The following is an 18,907-nucleotide window of genomic DNA, read 5'->3' on the forward strand; positions in this document are numbered from 1 at the left end:
GTGTGTGTGTGTCTGTCTGTCTGTCTGTATGTGTTAGCTTGTGCAATTGTGTGTTCACGCGTGTGCATTTGTGTGTGTTTGGGTGTGTGTGCTTGCCTGTGTGTAGGTGTTCTGCGTGAAGTGAAGGTCTAAAATGGAATCGTTATGGTGAGCTGTTCAGAGTGAGTTTGTTCAGTAAGAAATAAGGCTAATTTACCCCTTTTAAAGAGGCATGTGCCCAGCATCAGCCTTTGGCTCTGTAGAAGAAGAATGGATCTTAGTGTAATATTTATTGCAGTCCTAACCCTAACCCACTAATCCCAGGCCTCACTCTAACCCAATAATCCCAGTCCTAACTCAAACCCACTAATCCTAGTCCTCACCCAAACCCACTAATCCCAGGCCTAACCCACTAATCCCAGTCCTAACCCAGACCCACTAATCCCAGTCCTAACCCAAACCCACTATTCCCAGGCCTAACCCCAACCCACTAATCCTAGTCCTAACTCAAACCCACTAATCCCAGTCCTCACCCAAATCCACTAATCCCAGTCCTAACCCGAACCCACTAATGCCAGGCCTAACCCAAACCCACTAATGCCAGGCCTAACCCAAACCCACTAATCCCAGGCCTAACCCAAACCCACTAATCCCAATCCTAACTCAAACCAACTAATCCCAGTCCTAACTCAAACCAACTAATCCTAGTCCTCACCCAAACCCACTAATCCCAATCCTAATGTGGTGGGAAGTCATCCACGCAGAGATATCAGCCAAGCAGGCAGAGATCTGTGTGGTGACCTGGGTATCGGGGGTGAAGGAAATAAAGAGTCATCGGCGTAAAAGTGGTAGGAAAAGCCATGGGAAAAGATACTACTAACATAAGACCTAAAAGTTACTGGAAATGATAGATTTGATCCAAGAGGCCTCTCATATTTTTCATGTAGCTCCCACAAATAGGTGTCACCTTAACATCATCACAAACAATGGAATTGCTGAGACGGGTGCGTGGGGGGTTGGACCCAAAATACATGACTCAGGACAGAGATGTAATAGTCCCGTTAGGGCTTTATTCAGGGAATGTCCAGGGAGCGTACTCGAAAAACAAGCAAAGTTCATACACGTGAAATCCAGCCAAAACCAAAGTACAGGACTGAGGGAGAAGGCAGTCTGGTAATCGGTACACCATGCAAAAAGTCCAGTAGACAACATAAATCGTGACATAACAAGTTTGCGAAACTGTGACATGAATAAATTATTTAACGTGACATGGAAGACAAAGAAATAAATTGTAACAAGAACTAAACATGAAAACATGAACCATAACATGACATGAAAATGAAACATAACAGGAAATAAAACATAGAAAAACGTGGTGAGACTAGACTAACATAATATGTGACATGACAATAAAATAACTAAGACAATGACTAAACATGAAATATGACGTGACAAGCATGAAACGTGACAATTACCCATATATTTTGAAAGGTCTGGCCTTGAGTATGAAAGTTTTCTTTGAGATTACAGTAAATTCATAACTTTACCATAATTATCTGTCAAGAGAAACTTTGAATTAATCTTTCAGTACATGGCCCCAAAGATTGGTCTAGGCCACATGTAACGACAGTCACAAAAAACATCAATTTATTTTATTGCAGAGCCTTCCATCATGCAGTGATGAGCAGATTCATTTTTCACACTGGTAACTATCATCAGGACAGATACAAGTACTCCATACATGACCCATGAGGGTGCAGGTCTTACAATGGCAAAGTTTATAATACAACAAAATTAACAAAAACTAGAAATATTAATTTCCCATCATTTCAAGAGCACTGCAAACAGTTCTCATTTCTGTTTGCCAGCTTTCCACCACAGGACATTTCACCTGAAAGAGAATAACTTCGTAATCTTCTACAACCGCATCGAGGACAGAATAAAGTAGTGATGCAGAACTTGGGTATAAAACCATGACTACAATGGAATCTTCAAAACAAAGAAAGTATGACCTTTATCTGGAACCAGAGTTAAAAAATGCAGGAGTTTTTACTTTCATTCAAACTAAACCAGAGAAAGTGCACTTGGCAGAGATTGAAGTGTTTGCTATAGAAGGTAAATTTGCTCTTTTATGCATTTTGCAAATAATAACTTGATATGCATGATGCATTTTTGATGCTACATGCAGTGCAGTATGTAAGTATTTGGACAGTGGTAAAAATTATTTTCTTTTGGCTTCTTGAGGAAAAGGTTTAGAAAGCTCTCTGCATCAATTGCTCTTTGCTTCTGCAGTGAAACCATCACACTGGCACACAGAACGTGAAGGATCTGATGTGAACAAGAGCTGTGAGGTATCCCACCTTCCAGATTCAGCTACACTGGCCTGGGAACGGGACAGAGAACCCACTGCTAACACAACGCTGATCTACAACAACACTGCCCACATCATCATCCACAGTGTTGACCAACACAGTGAGGGAACCTATGACTGTACACTCCGACGGAACGGAGCGCTTATTTTCAGAGTTCCCAAACTTGAACTTAAAGTCACCAAGGGTATGTTACTATGCAAACAGCTCTCATCCCATTTACAGCAGCAGCTTCAGATTTTTAACTCCTCTTTAAACTCCAGTACAGTAGATGTACAGTATACATGCAATATATTACGTAGAGAATTTCTCCCTGTATAACAATTAACATGTTTTGTCTACTTCAAATAAGTTAAAGGTACAATAGGTAATTTTGGACTCCTAACAGTAAGGAGAGGAATTGCAGCAAGAAACATCCTGAAACCACAACACTGCCAATCCCTCCCCCTTCTCTGTAAACACACTGACTTTCACTTCATTTTCTTTTTGTCACTCACTACCTGTAGCAGTAGCAAATGTGCTACAAATGTGATCGTAATTCTATCATTCTTTATTCTTCAGGAACATTTGTAACACACCGCACTCTGTACAGAGGGAGTATGAACAGCAGTGAGGCGGTGCTAATCTGCCATTCTCTGATCTCATACACAAACGCCTCCTGGTCTTGGGCGCCAGTGTCTGAGACACAAGCAATCCTTGTGGCCTCAGCTGGTAAATGCAAGAATGCTGCAATTTCCATGGAGATGGATAAAGAGAGAGTCTCATCTGATATCTATGATGGGTCTAAGTTTCCTCTGAAAATCTCAGTGAAGTTTGGAGACAGCGGAATGTACACCTGCATTTATGAAAGAGACAGGATGGCTGAAAAAAATCTGGTACCTATTCAGGGTAAGTTTGCAGTTCAGCTTACATTTTAGCTTAAACGATTTACATAACTGAATAAATAATAGGTCCACGTCAACATGATGCTTATTAAATGAGCATTTTTGTCAATAATATTCATCATCATGTATTGCCATAGGAAAACAGGAAGCAACAGAAGTGTTTATCCAAAGCCAGGTAATGCTCTTTCCAGAAACTCCATTCCTAATAATGGATGATATCTGCATAAAAATATTTAAATAAAGAAATAATGGATAAACTGAACCAAAGTGCTGATGCAAAGTAATATAGTCAGTGCACTTTACTGGCACTTTTATTATTAATCAATGATATCTTCATGCAAAAGATTTTTTTGAAATATTAAATAAAAAAATATATACATGAATTAAATAAATAAGTAATCCAAGTACATGTGCTCTCTCAGTCTCAGCAGAGCCCCCTGGTGGTCTGTCCAGGAATCAGCCAGTTGTGCTGAACTGTGAGATATCGCAGGTGATTGGCACTGTGACCCTGGCCTGGCTCCGGATGAAGGGGGGCAGGGGGGAGCTCGTAAAACAGGAGGTCCTGACAAAGAGACCCCCAAAAACAATGCTCAGCCTCACCCTGCCCAGCCTCACTGAAGAACAGCTACACTGGGCCTGTGTGGTGTTCTCTGGGCCTGTGTGGTGCCCAGAGAACAGGTCCCCCTGCACCCCACACTGCCCATCAAGCAAGGTACAATCCTCCAGCCATCGGGATTGGTTAGGCCTCTGTCCGCACTAAAAGCCTGCTAGTGACACCTTCCAACCACACCCTCCTCACGCACTGCACAGCTTTTATCATGGGGAGTCAACATGAGCAACATGGCGGTCTCATGCTTAAGCTGGTTTTAAGATACAGCAGTTTGAATCTGAGAACAGACTACATCAGACACACTGAATCTGAGAACAGACTACATCAGACACACTGAATCTGAGAACAGACTACACCAGACACACTGAATCTGAGAACAGCCTACATCAGACACATTGGTTCTTAGAACAGACTACATCAGACACACTGAATCTGAGAACAGACTACATCAGACACACTGAATCTGAGAACAGACTACATCAGACATATTGAATCTGAGAACAGACTACATCAGACACACTGAATCTGAGAACAGACTACACCAGACACGTTGAATCTGAGAACAGACTACATCAGACACACTGAATCTGAGAACAGACTACATCAGACACACTGAATCTGAGAACAGACTACATCAGACACACTGAATCTGAGAACAGACTACATCAGACACACTGAATCTGAGAACAGACTACATCAGACACACTGAATCTGAGAACAGACTACATCAGACACACTAACCCCATGTTCCCTCTCACACAGGGTGGAGCACTGAGACAGTGGTCAGGGTGGTGATTGTAGCGCTGGCCACCCTGGGGATGCTATTGGTTCTGAGGTGGTACTGGTCCTGGACGAGACTCCAAGCAAGTAAGGACACTCGCACTGGGACACAACAGCCAAGCGCTCAACATCTTTCAGCTTTGAAGGAAGACAGGGGACCATGGCCCTGAAACCAACTGTTCAAAGTATCTTATCACTGGACACAGGCTAAACTCAGTCCCTTTTCTTCTTAAGTTTACAAACATCTACAGATTGGCTCAAAGTCTAATTTAAGACTCGCTAAGAATGAACCTAACCTCCAAGTGGTAGTTGTGGGAGGAAACCCACGCAGACACAGGGAGAAAATGCCAAAAACTCCACACACAACATCAAAGAGACCATGCTGTGGGATGACAGTGCTATCCACTGCACCACTGAGCTGCCCTGTAACTTCAGCCAAAGAAACCACTTCCAGATTTCACCATCAACGGTGTCTGATAAAATCTGAACAGTTTTAAATTTCCACTGTTGCAGGTGAACCTGAGTCAGCCCAGCCTGAGGAGTGACCAGAGCAGCAAAGCCCTGCAGGACCAATGCAATGGTGAGCCTCCCTCCAATGTACAGCTCTCACTGACGCACACAGATAAGTCTCTAAGCTGTGCAGAGTGATCTGGACACACTCACAAGATTACACTTAAACTCAAAGTTCCTGGAATGCAAACCACAGAGGAAGTGTACCTCGGCTGCCAACACAACTTAATGAGCGACAAAGGAACTCACACTCCAGTATCACAACAAACTCTCCAGAAAGGCAGCGATATGAAGGATAAACTCATTTTAAGAAGTTTTAATAAGACATAATGGGCAATGTGCAAAATATTTTCAGTTCATAGAATCAATATCAGTGCTTGTCAAAAGTAAAACAGACATAACCATCTCCCCTTCCCCACATCCTTAGCTAAAGGGCTACAGCCTGCAGCTGACTCACTGATCTGCAGGAACCAGCAGAATTGTGTCGTCTCTCCTGTTTCATGTTGTCATACCTCCTGTACACCTAAAGTATTGATGAGTGATTAAAAACAACCTTCCTGTGTATGCTCAATGAGATTCTGATTATACTGTTCGTTTAAGAAAATAGTGTTTTCTTTCTGTAGTGATTTTTACAAAGCGCATTGTTACAGAGCAACATTACACAAGTCCGGGCCTGTACTTTACTGGCTGTAGATTACATCTCTTGAAAAATATCATTGAAAAAAAGATTGTTTGTAGATTTGAATTTTTGATGTATTGTTTTTTAAATATTTTTTGTTATATTTGGGAAATGTAAAATCCCACATTTTTTTAATGTTTCTCTTGATGGTTTTGTGAGTTTATTTTCCCCTCGGTGAAATAGCTCTGCATATTCTGTACATTTTCTAAATAAAACATGACATCAGGATTTATTTTCTATTGGTTTTTCACAAGGGCAATGTGTTGGTTGTTGTTGTTGTTGTTGTTGTTGTGGTGATTTGTGTATTATTATTATGATTATCATTAGTATCACTGCTGTGACTGCAGGTCAACATTATCATTCCCCCTGCCCTCTACCTGCTGTGGGTGCTGTCACCACACCTCTCTCAATAGCTTTGCAAAAACAGTTTGTACTTTCTCCATTTTCAGCCATTTCCTGTAAAGAGTACCTTGTAGAAAGGCTAGACACCAGTAACAAGGGCTGCACAGAGCATCAGCCATGGTAGATTTTCTTTGAAGCCTTTAAGGAGTAAGATCATAATTATGTAATCAGCATGTTATATTGTGGCGGCCCGATCAGGGATCGGTACACCACGGGAGTGGAACGACCCGTGCGCCGACGCCAAGAGCTAGGGAAAATAATTAATAAGGTGTATTTCCCAAGATCGTATTTAACAGGTCAGCACCTTGGAGAGAGCCCGGCCAGGAGAATCAGCACCAAGGCAACAACGGGGAGAGGCGCGTGGGGAATGCGGGCACTCAATACGAACCGTCTCTGATTGGACAGGCGCAGCTGGACTGCGTTCAAGAGGGAGAGAGACGTCCTACAAAAGGCCGGGCGCGAGGACAGAGCGGGGCTGAGTACTAAGGGAGAAAGACGCCGAGCCAGCACGTGGGATAAACCGCTGTTAGAAAGACGGGCGACAAGGCGGAGAAGCGGGCCTTTCGAGGCCAGGGAAGGCGAGGATTGGACGGTCCCGCCACTAATAACGATGGGCCAACAGCGTCACGTGAATCGCAGAGCGCCGGTGTTCCTAATCTTTTTGGCCGGTGACTTTTTTTTTGCTGTTGGGACTATTGAATTATGCCCTGAAGGCACTTAGAAAAAATTACTAAAATTTTTTTTTTGATTTACCTATTTTTTGCTCTCTCTTCCTCTTTCACCCCATGGGTCACCACAATATATTTCCACAATCACCGTGCTTATGATTTTATTTTTGTATTATTTCATCTACAATGTGATGTCTTTGTAATTCTATTATTGCCTTAATATGAAGCCCTTTGAGCTACATTTTATGTATGAAAGGTTTATATAAATAAAGCTTTATATTATTACATTATATTTTATTACATTATATTCCTGAACTTTGGACTAACACTTCTGGTCATTGACAGCAATGCAGTTCTTGAACACTGTCCTAGAAACAGTCCAATAAAACAATAGCTCGAATGGCTTTTTATTCATAAGATAGTGAGTGGGAGTGGGCCAGACCATTTATAATTTCATGAACAAGACACACGTCTGCACTTTTTATAGTGTTCTCCCAGCTCAGCCAGTTGTGTCTTCTTAGGACAGAGGAGTGGTGATGATTGTTTGTCTCTCTGTCCAGGGCCTTCAGAGCTTGTTTGTACACAGACTCAGTGGGTTTCAGAGTGCTTTTGCTTGCTTTTACCCAACTTGTCAAGCAGGATGTCGGATAAGAATCTTCATAAGTCATGATGCATTCATGTGAAATTTCACGGCTTCAGTGGTGAAACAGTATCTAATACATCTATGTATTGACAGTTTTAACTTTTCTGTATTTCCTCTTTATTTAATCCGCGTGTTGAGAATTCGGGCGGCCTGTAGCATAGTGGGTAAGGTACATGACTGAGACCCGCAAGGTCGGTGGTTCAATCCCCTGTGTAGCCCCAATAAGATACGGACAGCTGTTCTTGTCTCCTGCTTAGTCTAATTAACTGTACATCACTCTGGATAAGAGCATCTGCCAAATGCCATTAATGTGATGGCATGAGAATCAATCATGATTCGAAGGTAATAACTCATTGGCTGCCTTTGGTTTTCCCTGGATACACAGACATCTGGATCAGAAGAGTCCGCCTGCTTCTGTATGAAAAACATGCAGACAATAATTTTAAAATATTACATCTGTTCACAAAATAGAACATCATGTGGTGACCTGTAGTTAACAGATTAAATGGCAGGTCTTTGTGCTTCAACAGACACGGTCACAGTGCTGAGCACAGCCATGAACAGAACCGGAGATGAATAACAGACACGGTCACAGTGCTGAGCACAGCCATGAACAGAACCGGAGATGAGTACTGAGGTGCCACAGAACTTTCCAGCAAACTTGTGCAAGCTGTTGCATAACATAGCTTAACCACAGTGGTTGGTACTTCCTCTTTCTTTAGCCATTTCATGTTCAAATACCTTGTAGAAAGGCTAGACACCAGTAAAAAGGGCTGTGTAGGGCAGAAGCCATGGGGAGGGTACAGTGGTGGACCCTACTCTGGATATTGAGATACTGTCACACACTTTCAGCTGAGGGTGAGTCTTCCTTTCTGCCTCAATCATTTATTCATGTACTTATTAATATACTGTATAAATCCTACAATAACTGAACAAAATCGTAATGGACAAATAGTTAATTTATAGCACTGCAGAAAGCTAAGCTATCTTACAGTCATATGAGTGGGCATGGTGGTACAGTGGTTAGCACTGATTCCTGGAAGAAGCAGGTTCTGGGTTTGAGTCCTGGAAGAAGCAGGTTCTGGGTTTGAGTCCTGGAAGAAGCAGGTTCTGGGTTTGAGTCCTGGAAGAAGCAGGTTCTGGGTTTGAGTCCTGGAAGAAGCAGGTTCTGGGTTTGAGTCCTGGAAGAAGCTGGTTCTGGGTTTGAGTCCTGGAAGAAGCAGGTTCTGGGTTTGAGTCCTGGAAGAAGCAGGTTCTGGGTTTGAGTCCTGGAAGAAGCAGGTTCTGGGTTTGAGTCCTGGCCAGCCCGGATCCTCTCTGCCTTTCAGTGAAATGCTTCCGCAGATTCCAGACAGTTACTCTGACTTTTAAAATATGGAATTATATGAAATTATGACTGATAAAGTCTTTAATATTGTTATGTACACTCCATGCAATGATGTACAAATTCATGAAGTTGCAGTAACACAGATGATCTAGAGGTCTACAAGTACTCCATACATGACCCACAATGGTGCAAGTTTACAGAGGCTCAAAATGTTCATTTATGTGGAAACAGTTCTACTTTCTGTTTGCCCGGGTTTCCATGAATTGCTGTATATACCTGAAGAGTTTAATTTCAGGTGATATGGAATCTTCTACAAATAATTTAGCTCAAATATTTGCATAGGATTCATTTTGTATCTCAATTTATAGTCCTGTTTCAGATTAACTTGGGTCTAATCACCTGGGTTTAATAAAGTAACTGCAATTTAACTCCACACTGAAATTAAATATTATCATGAAGCAGTTGGATCTGTGCCTTAGCTATGTTACTCTTTCTGCAGTGTTGGTGCAGTACAAATACTTCATTTCTGTGCCTTTGCTATGTATCTCTTTCTGCAGTGTTGGTGCAGTACAAATACTTCATTTCTGGGGATTATCAGGAGGTCTCTCTACAAGCCCCTGCTGAGCCCAAAGGGAAAGAATTCATCTGGGAGTGGACATCTCCTGATGGACGATACACAAACGCTCGTATAATAACTATGCAGTCCAATGAAAAGTTTTCATGGAATCTTAAAAGTGCGAACATTTCAAAACAAGGAAAGTACGACCTTTCTCTGAAACCAGAGTTAGAAAATGCAGGCGTTTTTACTTTCATTCAAACTAAACCAGAGAAAGTTAATTTGGTGCAGTTTGAAGTGTTTGCTGTAGAAGGTAAATTTGCTCTTTCATACTTTTGTAAATAATGATTGTACTGTATGCAAAATGTCTTTTTTTTTAGATAATAGACACCCAGCGAGCACTTTATTAGGTATCTGCTAGACTTATTTTTTTGACTTACTAAGTTTTCTGCTGCTGTAACCAATCCACTTTGAGGTTTGACGTGTTGCGTGTGAAGAGATGCTCTTCACTGTTGTAATGCCTGGTGTTACTGTCACCTTCAACTGTTCTGGCCCTTCTCCACTGATCTCTCTCATTTACAAGGCATTTTTGCCTGCAGATCTGCTGGTCGCTCGATGTATTTTTGATTTTCGCATTATTCTTCGCAAACTCCAGAGACTGTTTTGTGTGAAAATCCCAGGAGATCAGCAGTTTCTGAGCTATTCCAACCCTGTCCGCTACCAACAATATTTCCGTAGTCAAAGTCACTTATATCACATTTCTTCTCCATTCGGACATTTGTTATGAAAAAGAGCTGAACCTCTTGACCATGTCTGCATTCTTTTATGAATTTATTTGCTGCCACATTATTGGCTGATATTGCATTTACAAGGTGGTGTACAGGTCTACCTAATAAATTGCTCAGTGAGTGTATATCATAACACAAAGTTACAGTTACAGTCAGGTCCAGAATTATTGGCACCCTTGATAAAAATGAAAGAAAAAAAGGAATAGGAATGGAATAAACAACACAGACAATAACCTTTATGTTGTTTTTAAACATTTGCTAAAATTATATACTTTCATTTAAAAACATTTACTCTCATGTTTAAATGTTTTTTTTATTAATCAATATTTCTGAAACCCATTGATGTCAAAATGATTGACACCCTAAACAATGATTGTAAAGGACGGACATACATTATGTCATTCCATCACTTCCTGTTTTATTACAGTATAACAGTGAGCTGCATGCATGCAAAATCCCTTTGTAATCCATCATCATGGGAAAAGCCAAATATCTGTCAATTGAAAAGATGCAGATTGCAAATGAACTTCCCAAGTTAGGCACAAAAAATATATATTCATATATAAACTTTTAAACATGCCATTTAAGGTAAAAATCAACAAATGTCTAACATTGGTTGCAAACTTGCCAGGAAGAGGGTTGCAGATGGTTAGGAAGATGATGAGAGAGAACCCAAGGATCACTGACTTGAAGAGGGTTTTCCATCAGTACAAACCCAAGGAAATCAATCATCTTGAAACTATGGGTGTGAACAATTAAATGTTTAAGCGGTTAACCGAAACTGATCATTCTGGACCTGACTGTACATCTTGTATTGTACGTTCAAAAATGTTAAATATTAAATCAGATTCAAACTAAACCAGACAAAGCTCTTTTCAGGTTGAAGTGGTCACGATAAAAGGTACATTTGCTGCTTTACGTAGTTCAAAAATGCATACGTGCATGAGAAACATATTTCAAATTTCTTATTATTTCTTATACTATGTCGAAGAAAAAGATCATAATGCAAAGTTTTAAAAAATCTTATTTTTAAGGGTACATAGCACACATGAAATTCACAGTTATGTACATAACACAATGATGTGATGAAAAGGTTTACCCTTCTCTAAATCAATGCTCTTCTCTTCTGCAGTGAAATCATTGCGCTCTCAAAAAGCACCTGAAGGATCTGATGTGACCATGAGCTGTGAGGTATCCCACCTTCCAGATTCAGCTACACTGGCCTGGGAACGGGACAGAGAACCCACTGCTAACACAACGCTGATCTACAACAACACTGCCCACATCATCATCCACAGTGTTGACCAACACAGTGAGGGAACCTATAACTGTACACTCCGACGGAACGGAACGCTTATTTTCAGCGTTCCCAATGAACTTATCGTCCTCAAGGGTATGTTACTATGCAAACAGCTCTCATCCCATTTACAGAAGCAGCTTCAGATTTAACTGTTTTAGCTCCTCTCCTATTTTGAAAGGTTTGTCAGAAGTAGTCTGTGTAGTGGCAATTTCTCCCTATATAACAATTAGGGCAAGCAAAGGTTTCACACATTTGACCTACTTTATAAAAGTTAAAGGTACAATTGGTCATTTCGTACTTCTAACGGTCAAGAGAGGAATTGCAGCAAGAAACAACCTCAAACCACAAAACTGTTTATTCCACCCCTTCCCTGTAAACACGCTGACGTTGAAACACCATTGGCTGTGGCAATTGGAGCCAATTTTCAACCATGAATTATTGTACAGCTGTACAGTGTTTCTGTACAGAGTGTCAGTGCATCAACTGCATATTTTGAAACCCGAATTTAAGGACTATAAACACAGGCAGAGGATCAGTCAACATGTTAGTGAGCCTTTATTAATGATAGGATGGGATTTACAATGCCATCCACCCATCCATCCATTATCTTAACCAGCTTATCCTGAACAGGGTCACAGGGGGGCTGGAGCCTATCCCAGCATACATTGGGGTGAAAGGCAGGAATACACCCTGGACAGGTCGCCAGTCTGTCGCAGGGCACACACACCATTCACTCACACACTCATACCCATGGGCAATTTAGATTCTCCAATCAGCCTAACCTGCATGTCTTTGGACTGTGGGAGGAAACCGGAGTACCCGGAGGAAACCCACACAAACACGGGGAAAACATGCAAACTCCACACAGAGAGGCCCTGGCCAACCGGGACTTGAACCCAGCACCTCCTTGCTGTGAGGCGGCAGTGCTACCCAATAAAAGTTAAACTACATTTATTTAGGTTTACCATATTTCTGAGATCTTCTCTACCTCGAACAGAATAGATCCTGTCAGCAGGCCTGGAGTTGTCTGGTATATACTGTACTGGAGCGGTTCTTTCTCCAGATGCAGCTCAGCATCCCCATATGCTGACCGGCCTGTGAGGAGCTGGGTGGCTCAGTGGTTAAAGGCAGCACTCTGTACTGCATGAACGAGCCCTCAGCCGTTAACTAAGAAAGAGAAGGACCCGTCTGCCATGTTTAGAAGTAGACCTGCCAGGCTGCCGACAACAGCTTTCATTGTGGGAGGTGGGATATTTTTCATGGGCTATTATGGATCCAAGCTTCTAGCAGCTCTTTGTCAGTAGGATTAATTTACACTCTGTTTGTTTTGTTTTTTGTTTCTTTTAGTTTTTGCTCACTACCAGCTGTAGTACATGCGCCAACTGGACAGAAAGTAATTCTAACCACAATTTTATTCCTCAGAAACACTTGAAACACGGCACACTCTGTACAGAGGGAGTTTGAACAGCAGTGAGGTGGTGCTAATCTGCCATTCTCTGAGCTCATACACAAAAGCTTCCTGGTCTTGGTTGCCAGTGTCTGAGACACAAGCAATCTCTGTGGTCAATGCTGGTAAACACGAGAATGTTTCAATTTCCATGGAGATGGATAAAGAGAGATTCTCATCTGATGTCTTTGATGGGTACAAGTTTCCTCTGAGAATCTCACCAGTGAAGTTTGGAGACAGTGGAATGTACACCTGTTATTATAACAGACACGTGCCGGGTGCAGTAACTCTGGTAACTATTCAGGGTAAGTTTGCAGTTCACATTTAGTTTACGTGATTGACAGAAGTAAATAAATAACAGTATATTTAACATGATGCTTATTGAATTTCATATTGTTACATTTGTGTGACTGACAAATAGTACGCAACATTGGTAATAATGGAAGCTATCTGCATAAATATTATTTTCTGATAAATAAATGAACAAATAAAATAATGAATAAATTATCCATGTCGATGTGCTTTCTCTCAGTCTCAGCAGAGCCCCCTGGTGGTCTGTCCAGGAATCAGCCAGTTGTGCTGAACTGTGAGATATCGCAGGTGATTGGCACTGAGACCCTGGCCTGGCTCCGGATGAAGGGGGGCAGGGGGGAGCTCGTAAAACAGGAGGTCCTGACAGAGAGATCCCCAAAAACGATGCTCAGCCTCACCCTGCCCAGCCTCACTGAAGACCAGCTACACTGGGCCTGTGTGGTGTTCACAGGGAGCGTGCTCAGAGCACAGGTCCCCCTGCACCTCACATTGCCCATCAAGCAAGGTACAAAAACTTGAACCAAAGACATTGGTTTAATTTCAGTTTTGGGTGAGACTCTAGACTAGGGCTGCTCAACCTTTTTTCTGGACAGCACAGGTCCCCCTGCACCTCACACTGCCAAAAACGCCCATCAAGTAAGGTAAAATCCTCCAACAATAGGGATGGGTTAGGCCTCTGTCCGCACTAAAAGCCAGCTAGTGACACCTTCCAACCACACCCTCCTCACGCACTGGACAGCTTTTATCAGGGGAGTCAACATGAGCAACATGGCCGTCTCATGCTTAAGCTGGTCTTAATATACAGCAGTTTGAATCTGAGAAGAGACTACATCAGACACACTGAATCTGAGAACAGCCTACATCAGACACACTGAATCTGAGAACAGCCTACATCAGACACACTGAATCTGAGAACAGACTACACCAAACACTCTGAATCTGAGAACAGAAAACATCAGATACACTGAACCTGAGAACAGACAACACCAGACACACTGAATCTGAGAACAGACTAAATCAGACATATTGAAACTGAGAACAGCCTACATCAGACACACTGAATCTGAGAACTGACAACCTCAAACACATTGAATCTGAGAAAAGACTGCATCAGACATACTGAATCTGAGAACAGACTACATCAGACATACTGAATCCGAGAACAGACTACATCAGACATACTGAATCTGAGAACAGACTACATCAGACACACTGAATCCGAGAACAGACTACATCAGACACATTGGTTCTTAGAACAGATTACATCACACACACTGAATCTGAGAACAGACAACCTTAAACACATTGAATCTGAGAACAGACTACATCAGACACATTGGTTCTTAGAACAGATTACATCACACACACTGAATCTGAGTACAGACTACATCAGACAAACTGAATCTGAGAACAGACTACATCAGACACACTGAATCTGAGAACAGACTAAATCAGGCATATTGAATCTGAGAACAGCCAACCTCAAACACATTGAATCTGAGAACCGACTACATCAGACACATAGAATCTGAGAACAGATTACATCACACACACTGAATCTGAGAACAGACTACATCAGACACACTGAATCCGAGAACAGACTACATCAGACACATTGGTTCTTAGAACAGATTCTCTCACACACACTGAATCTGAGAACAGACTACATCAGACACACTGAATCTGAGAACAGACCACCTCAGATACACTGAATCTGAGAACAGACTACATCAGACACACTAACCCCATGTTCCCTCTCACACAGGGTGGAGCACTGAGACAGTGGTCAGGGTGGTGACTGTAGCGCTGGCCACCCTGGGGATGCTATTGGTTCTGAGGTGGTACTGGTCCTGGACGAGACGCCAAGCAAGTAAGGACACTCGCACTGGGACACAACAGCCAAGTGCTCAACATCTTTCAGCTTTGAAGGAAAACAGGGGACCATGGCCCTGAAACCAGCTGTTCAAAGTATCTTATCACTGGACACAGGCTAAACTCAGTCCCTTTTCTTCTTAAGTTTACAAACATCTACAGATTGGCGCAAAGTCTAATTTAAGACTTGCTAAGAATGAAGCTAACCTCCAAGTGGTAGTTGTGGGAGGAAACCCACGCAGACACAGGGAGAAAATGCAAAAATCTCCACACACATGCTGTGGGATGACAGTGCTATCCACTGCACCAATGAGCTGCCCCCGTAACTTAAGCCAAAGAAACCACTTCCAGATTTCACCATCAACGGAGTCTGATAAAGACTGAACAGTTTAAATTTCCACTGATTTCACCATCAACGGAGTCTGATAAAGACTGAACAGTTTAAATTTCCACTGATTTCACTATCAACGGAGTCTGATAAAGACTGAACAGTTTAAATTTCCACTGATTTCACCATCAACGGTGTCTGATAAAATCTGAACAGTTTTAAATTTCCACTGTTGCAGGTGAACCTGAGTCAGCCCAGCCTGAGGAGTGACCAGAGCAGCAAAGCCCTGCAGGACCAATGCAGTGGTGAGCCTCCCTCCAACGTACAGCTCTCACTGACGCACACAGATAAGTCTCTAAGCTGTGCAGAGTGATCTGGACACACTCACAAGATTACACTTAAACTCAAAGTTCCTGCAATGCAAACCACAGAGGAAGTGTACCTCGGCTGCCTACACAACTTAATGACCGACAAAGGAACTCACACTCCAGTATAACAACAAAACTCTCCAGAAAGGCAGCGATATGAAGGATAAACTCATTTTAAGAAGTTTTAATAAGACATAATGGGAAAAGTGCAAAATATTTTCAGTTCATAGAATCAATATCAGTGCTCGTCAAACGTAAAACAGACATAAACATCTCCCCTTCCCCACATCCTTAGCTAAAGGGCCACAGCCTGCAGCTGACTCACTGATCTGCAGGAACCAGCAGAATTGTGTCATCTCTCCTGTTTCATGTTGTCATACCTCCTGTACACCAAATGTATTGATGAGTGATTAAAAACAACCTTCCTGTGTATGCTCAATGAGATTCTGATTATAATGTTTGTTTAAGAAAATAGTGTTTTCTTTCTGTAGTGATTTTTACAAAGCGCATTGTTACAGAGCAACATTACACAAGTCCAGGCCTGTACTTTACTGGCTGTAGATTACATCTCTTGAAAAATATCATTAAAAAAAATATTGTTTGTAGATTTGAATTTTTGATGTATTATTTTTTAAATATTTTTTGTTATATTTGGGAAATGTAAAATCCCACATTTTTTAAATGTTTCTCTTGATGGTTTTGTGAGTTTATTTCCCCCTAGGTGAAATAGCTCTGCATATTCTGTACATTTTCTAAATAAAACGTCATCAGGATTTATTTTCTATTGGTTTTTCTGTTCCTTTGCATCACAAGGGCAATGTGTTGGTTGTTGTTGTTGTTGTTGTTGTTGTTGTTGTGGTGATTTGTGTATTATTATTTTGATTATCATTAGTATCACTGCTGTGACTGCAGGCCAACATTATCATTCCCCCTGCCCTCTACCTGCTGTGGGTGCTGTCACCACACCTCTCTCAATAGCTTTGCAAAAACAGTTTGTACGTTCTCCATTTTTAGCCATTTCCTGTAAAGAGTACCTTGTAGAAAGGCTAGACTCCAGTGACAAGGGCTGCACAGAGCATCAGCCATGGTAGATTTTCTTTGAAGCCTTTAAGGAGTAAGATCATAATTATGTATACCGCTGTTAGAAAGACGGACGACAAGGCGGAGAAGCGGGCCTTTCGAGGCCAGGGAAGGCGAGGATTGGACGGTCCCGCCACTAATAACGATGGGCCAACAGCGTCACGTGAATCGCAGAGCGCCGGTGTTCCTAATCTTTTTGGCCGGTGACTTTTTTTTTGCTGTTGGGACTATTGAATTATGCCCTGAAGGCACTTAGAAAAAATTCATAAATTATTTTTTGATTTACCTATTTTTTGCTCTCTCTTCCTCTCTCACCCCATGGGTCACCACAATATATTTCCACAATCACCGTGCTTATGATTTTATTTTTGTATTATTTCATCTACAATGTGATGTCTTTGTAATTCTATTATTGCCTTAATATGAAGCCCTTTGAGCTACATTTTATGTATGAAAGGTTTATATAAATAAAGCTTTATGTTATTACATTATATTTTATTACATTATATTACTGAACTTTGGAATGTCTATCTAACACTTCTGGTCATTGACAGCAATGCAGTTCTTGAACACTGTCCTAGAAACAGTCCAATAAAACAATAGCTCGAATGGCTTTTTATTCATAAGGTAGTGAGTGGGAGTGGGCCGGACCATTTATAATTTCATGAACAAGACACACGTCCCAGCTCAGCCAGTTGTGTCTTCTTAGGACAGAGGAGGAGTGGTGATGATTGTTTGTCTCTCTGTCCAGGGCCTTCAGGGCTTGTTTGTACACAGACTCAGTGGGTTTCAGAGTGCTTTTGCTTGCTTTTACCCAACTTGTCAAGCAGGATGTCGGATAAGAATCTTCATAAGTCATGATGCATTCATGTGAAATTTCACAGCTTCAGTGGTGAAACAGTTCCTAATACATCTATGTATTGACAGTTTAAACTTTTCTGTATTTCCTCTTTATTTAATCCACGTGTTGAGAATTCGGGCGGCCTGTAGCATAGTGGGTAAGGTACATGACTGGGACCCACAAGGTCGGTGGTTCAATCCCCTGTGTAGCCCCAATAAGATACGGACAGCTGTTCTTGTCTCCCGCTTAGTCTAATCAACTGTACATCACTCTGGATAAGAGCATCTGCCAAATGCCATTAATGTGATGTCATGAGAATCAATCATGATTCGAAGGTAATAACTCATTGGCTGCCTTTGGTTTTCCCCGGATACACAGACATCTGGATCAGAAGAGTCCGCCTGCTTCTGTATGAAAAACATGCAGACAATAATTTTAAAATATTACATCTGTTCACAAAATAGAACATCATGTGGTGACCTGTAGTTAACAGGTTAAATGGCAGGTCTTTGTGCTTCAACAGACACAGTCACAGTACGGAGCACAGCCATGAACAGAACCGGAGATGAATAACAGACACGGTCACAGTGCTGAGCACAGCCATGAACAGAACCGGAGATGAGTACAGAGGTGCCACAGAACTTTCCAGCAAACTTGTGCAAGCTGCTGCATAACATAGCTTAACCACAGTGGTTGGTACTTCCTCTTTCTTTAGCCATTTCATGTTCAAATACCTTGTAGAAAGGCTAAACACCAGTAAAGAGGGCTGTGTAGGGCAGAAGCCATGGGGAGGGTACAGTGGTGGACCCTACTCTGGATATTGAGATACTGTCACACACTTTCAGCTGAGGGTGAGTCTCCCTTTCTGCCTCAATCATTTATTTATGTACTTATTAATATACTGTATAAATCCTACAATAACTGAACAAAATCGTAATGGACAAATAGTTCATTGATAGCACTGCAGAAAGCTAAGCTATCTTACAGTCATATGAGTGGGCATGGTGGTACAGTGGTTAGCACTGATTCCTGGAAGAAGCAGGTTCTGGGTTTGAGTCCTGGAAGAAGCAGGTTCTGGGTTTGAGTCCTGGAAGAAGCAGGTTCTGGGTTTGAGTCCTGGAAGAAGCAGGTTCTGGGTTTGAGTCCTGGAAGAAGCAGGTTCTG

At 41.8% G+C, this 18,907-nt stretch overlaps 3 protein-coding genes across 3 annotated transcripts in view; all 3 read left to right on the forward strand.

Moving 5' to 3' along the window:
- Window positions 1–77: 77 nt before the first annotated feature.
- On the forward strand, window positions 78–6,464 carry LOC133123655 (uncharacterized). The gene is made up of 9 exons (XM_061234134.1): window positions 78–2,094; window positions 2,272–2,535; window positions 2,910–3,236; window positions 3,370–3,407; window positions 3,655–3,698; window positions 3,904–3,944; window positions 4,605–4,705; window positions 5,136–5,202; window positions 6,412–6,464. The coding sequence occupies exons 1-9, from the start codon at window positions 1,953–1,955 to the stop codon at window positions 6,462–6,464; spliced, it is 1,077 nt and encodes a 358-aa protein (XP_061090118.1). The 5' UTR covers window positions 78–1,952.
- Window positions 6,465–8,267: 1,803 nt separating this feature from the next.
- LOC133123656 (uncharacterized) lies at window positions 8,268–16,150 on the forward strand. Its single transcript, XM_061234135.1, has 7 exons — window positions 8,268–8,382; window positions 9,409–9,720; window positions 11,328–11,588; window positions 12,918–13,247; window positions 13,475–13,599; window positions 15,693–15,776; window positions 16,118–16,150. The coding sequence occupies exons 1-7, from the start codon at window positions 8,316–8,318 to the stop codon at window positions 16,148–16,150; spliced, it is 1,212 nt and encodes a 403-aa protein (XP_061090119.1). The 5' UTR covers window positions 8,268–8,315.
- Window positions 16,151–18,508: 2,358 nt separating this feature from the next.
- The window catches only part of LOC133124245 (uncharacterized), a 92,934-nt gene continuing 92,535 nt past the window's right edge, over window positions 18,509–18,907 (forward strand). The window contains exon 1 of the mRNA XM_061235260.1: window positions 18,509–18,594. Within this exon, the coding sequence (XP_061091244.1) occupies window positions 18,528–18,594 (67 nt within the window). The 5' untranslated portion in view covers window positions 18,509–18,527. The remainder of the gene's footprint in view (window positions 18,595–18,907) is intronic.

This window comes from Conger conger, chromosome 3 (genome assembly GCF_963514075.1).
Source record: "Conger conger chromosome 3, fConCon1.1, whole genome shotgun sequence".
Classification (NCBI taxonomy): Eukaryota; Metazoa; Chordata; class Actinopteri; order Anguilliformes; family Congridae; genus Conger; species Conger conger.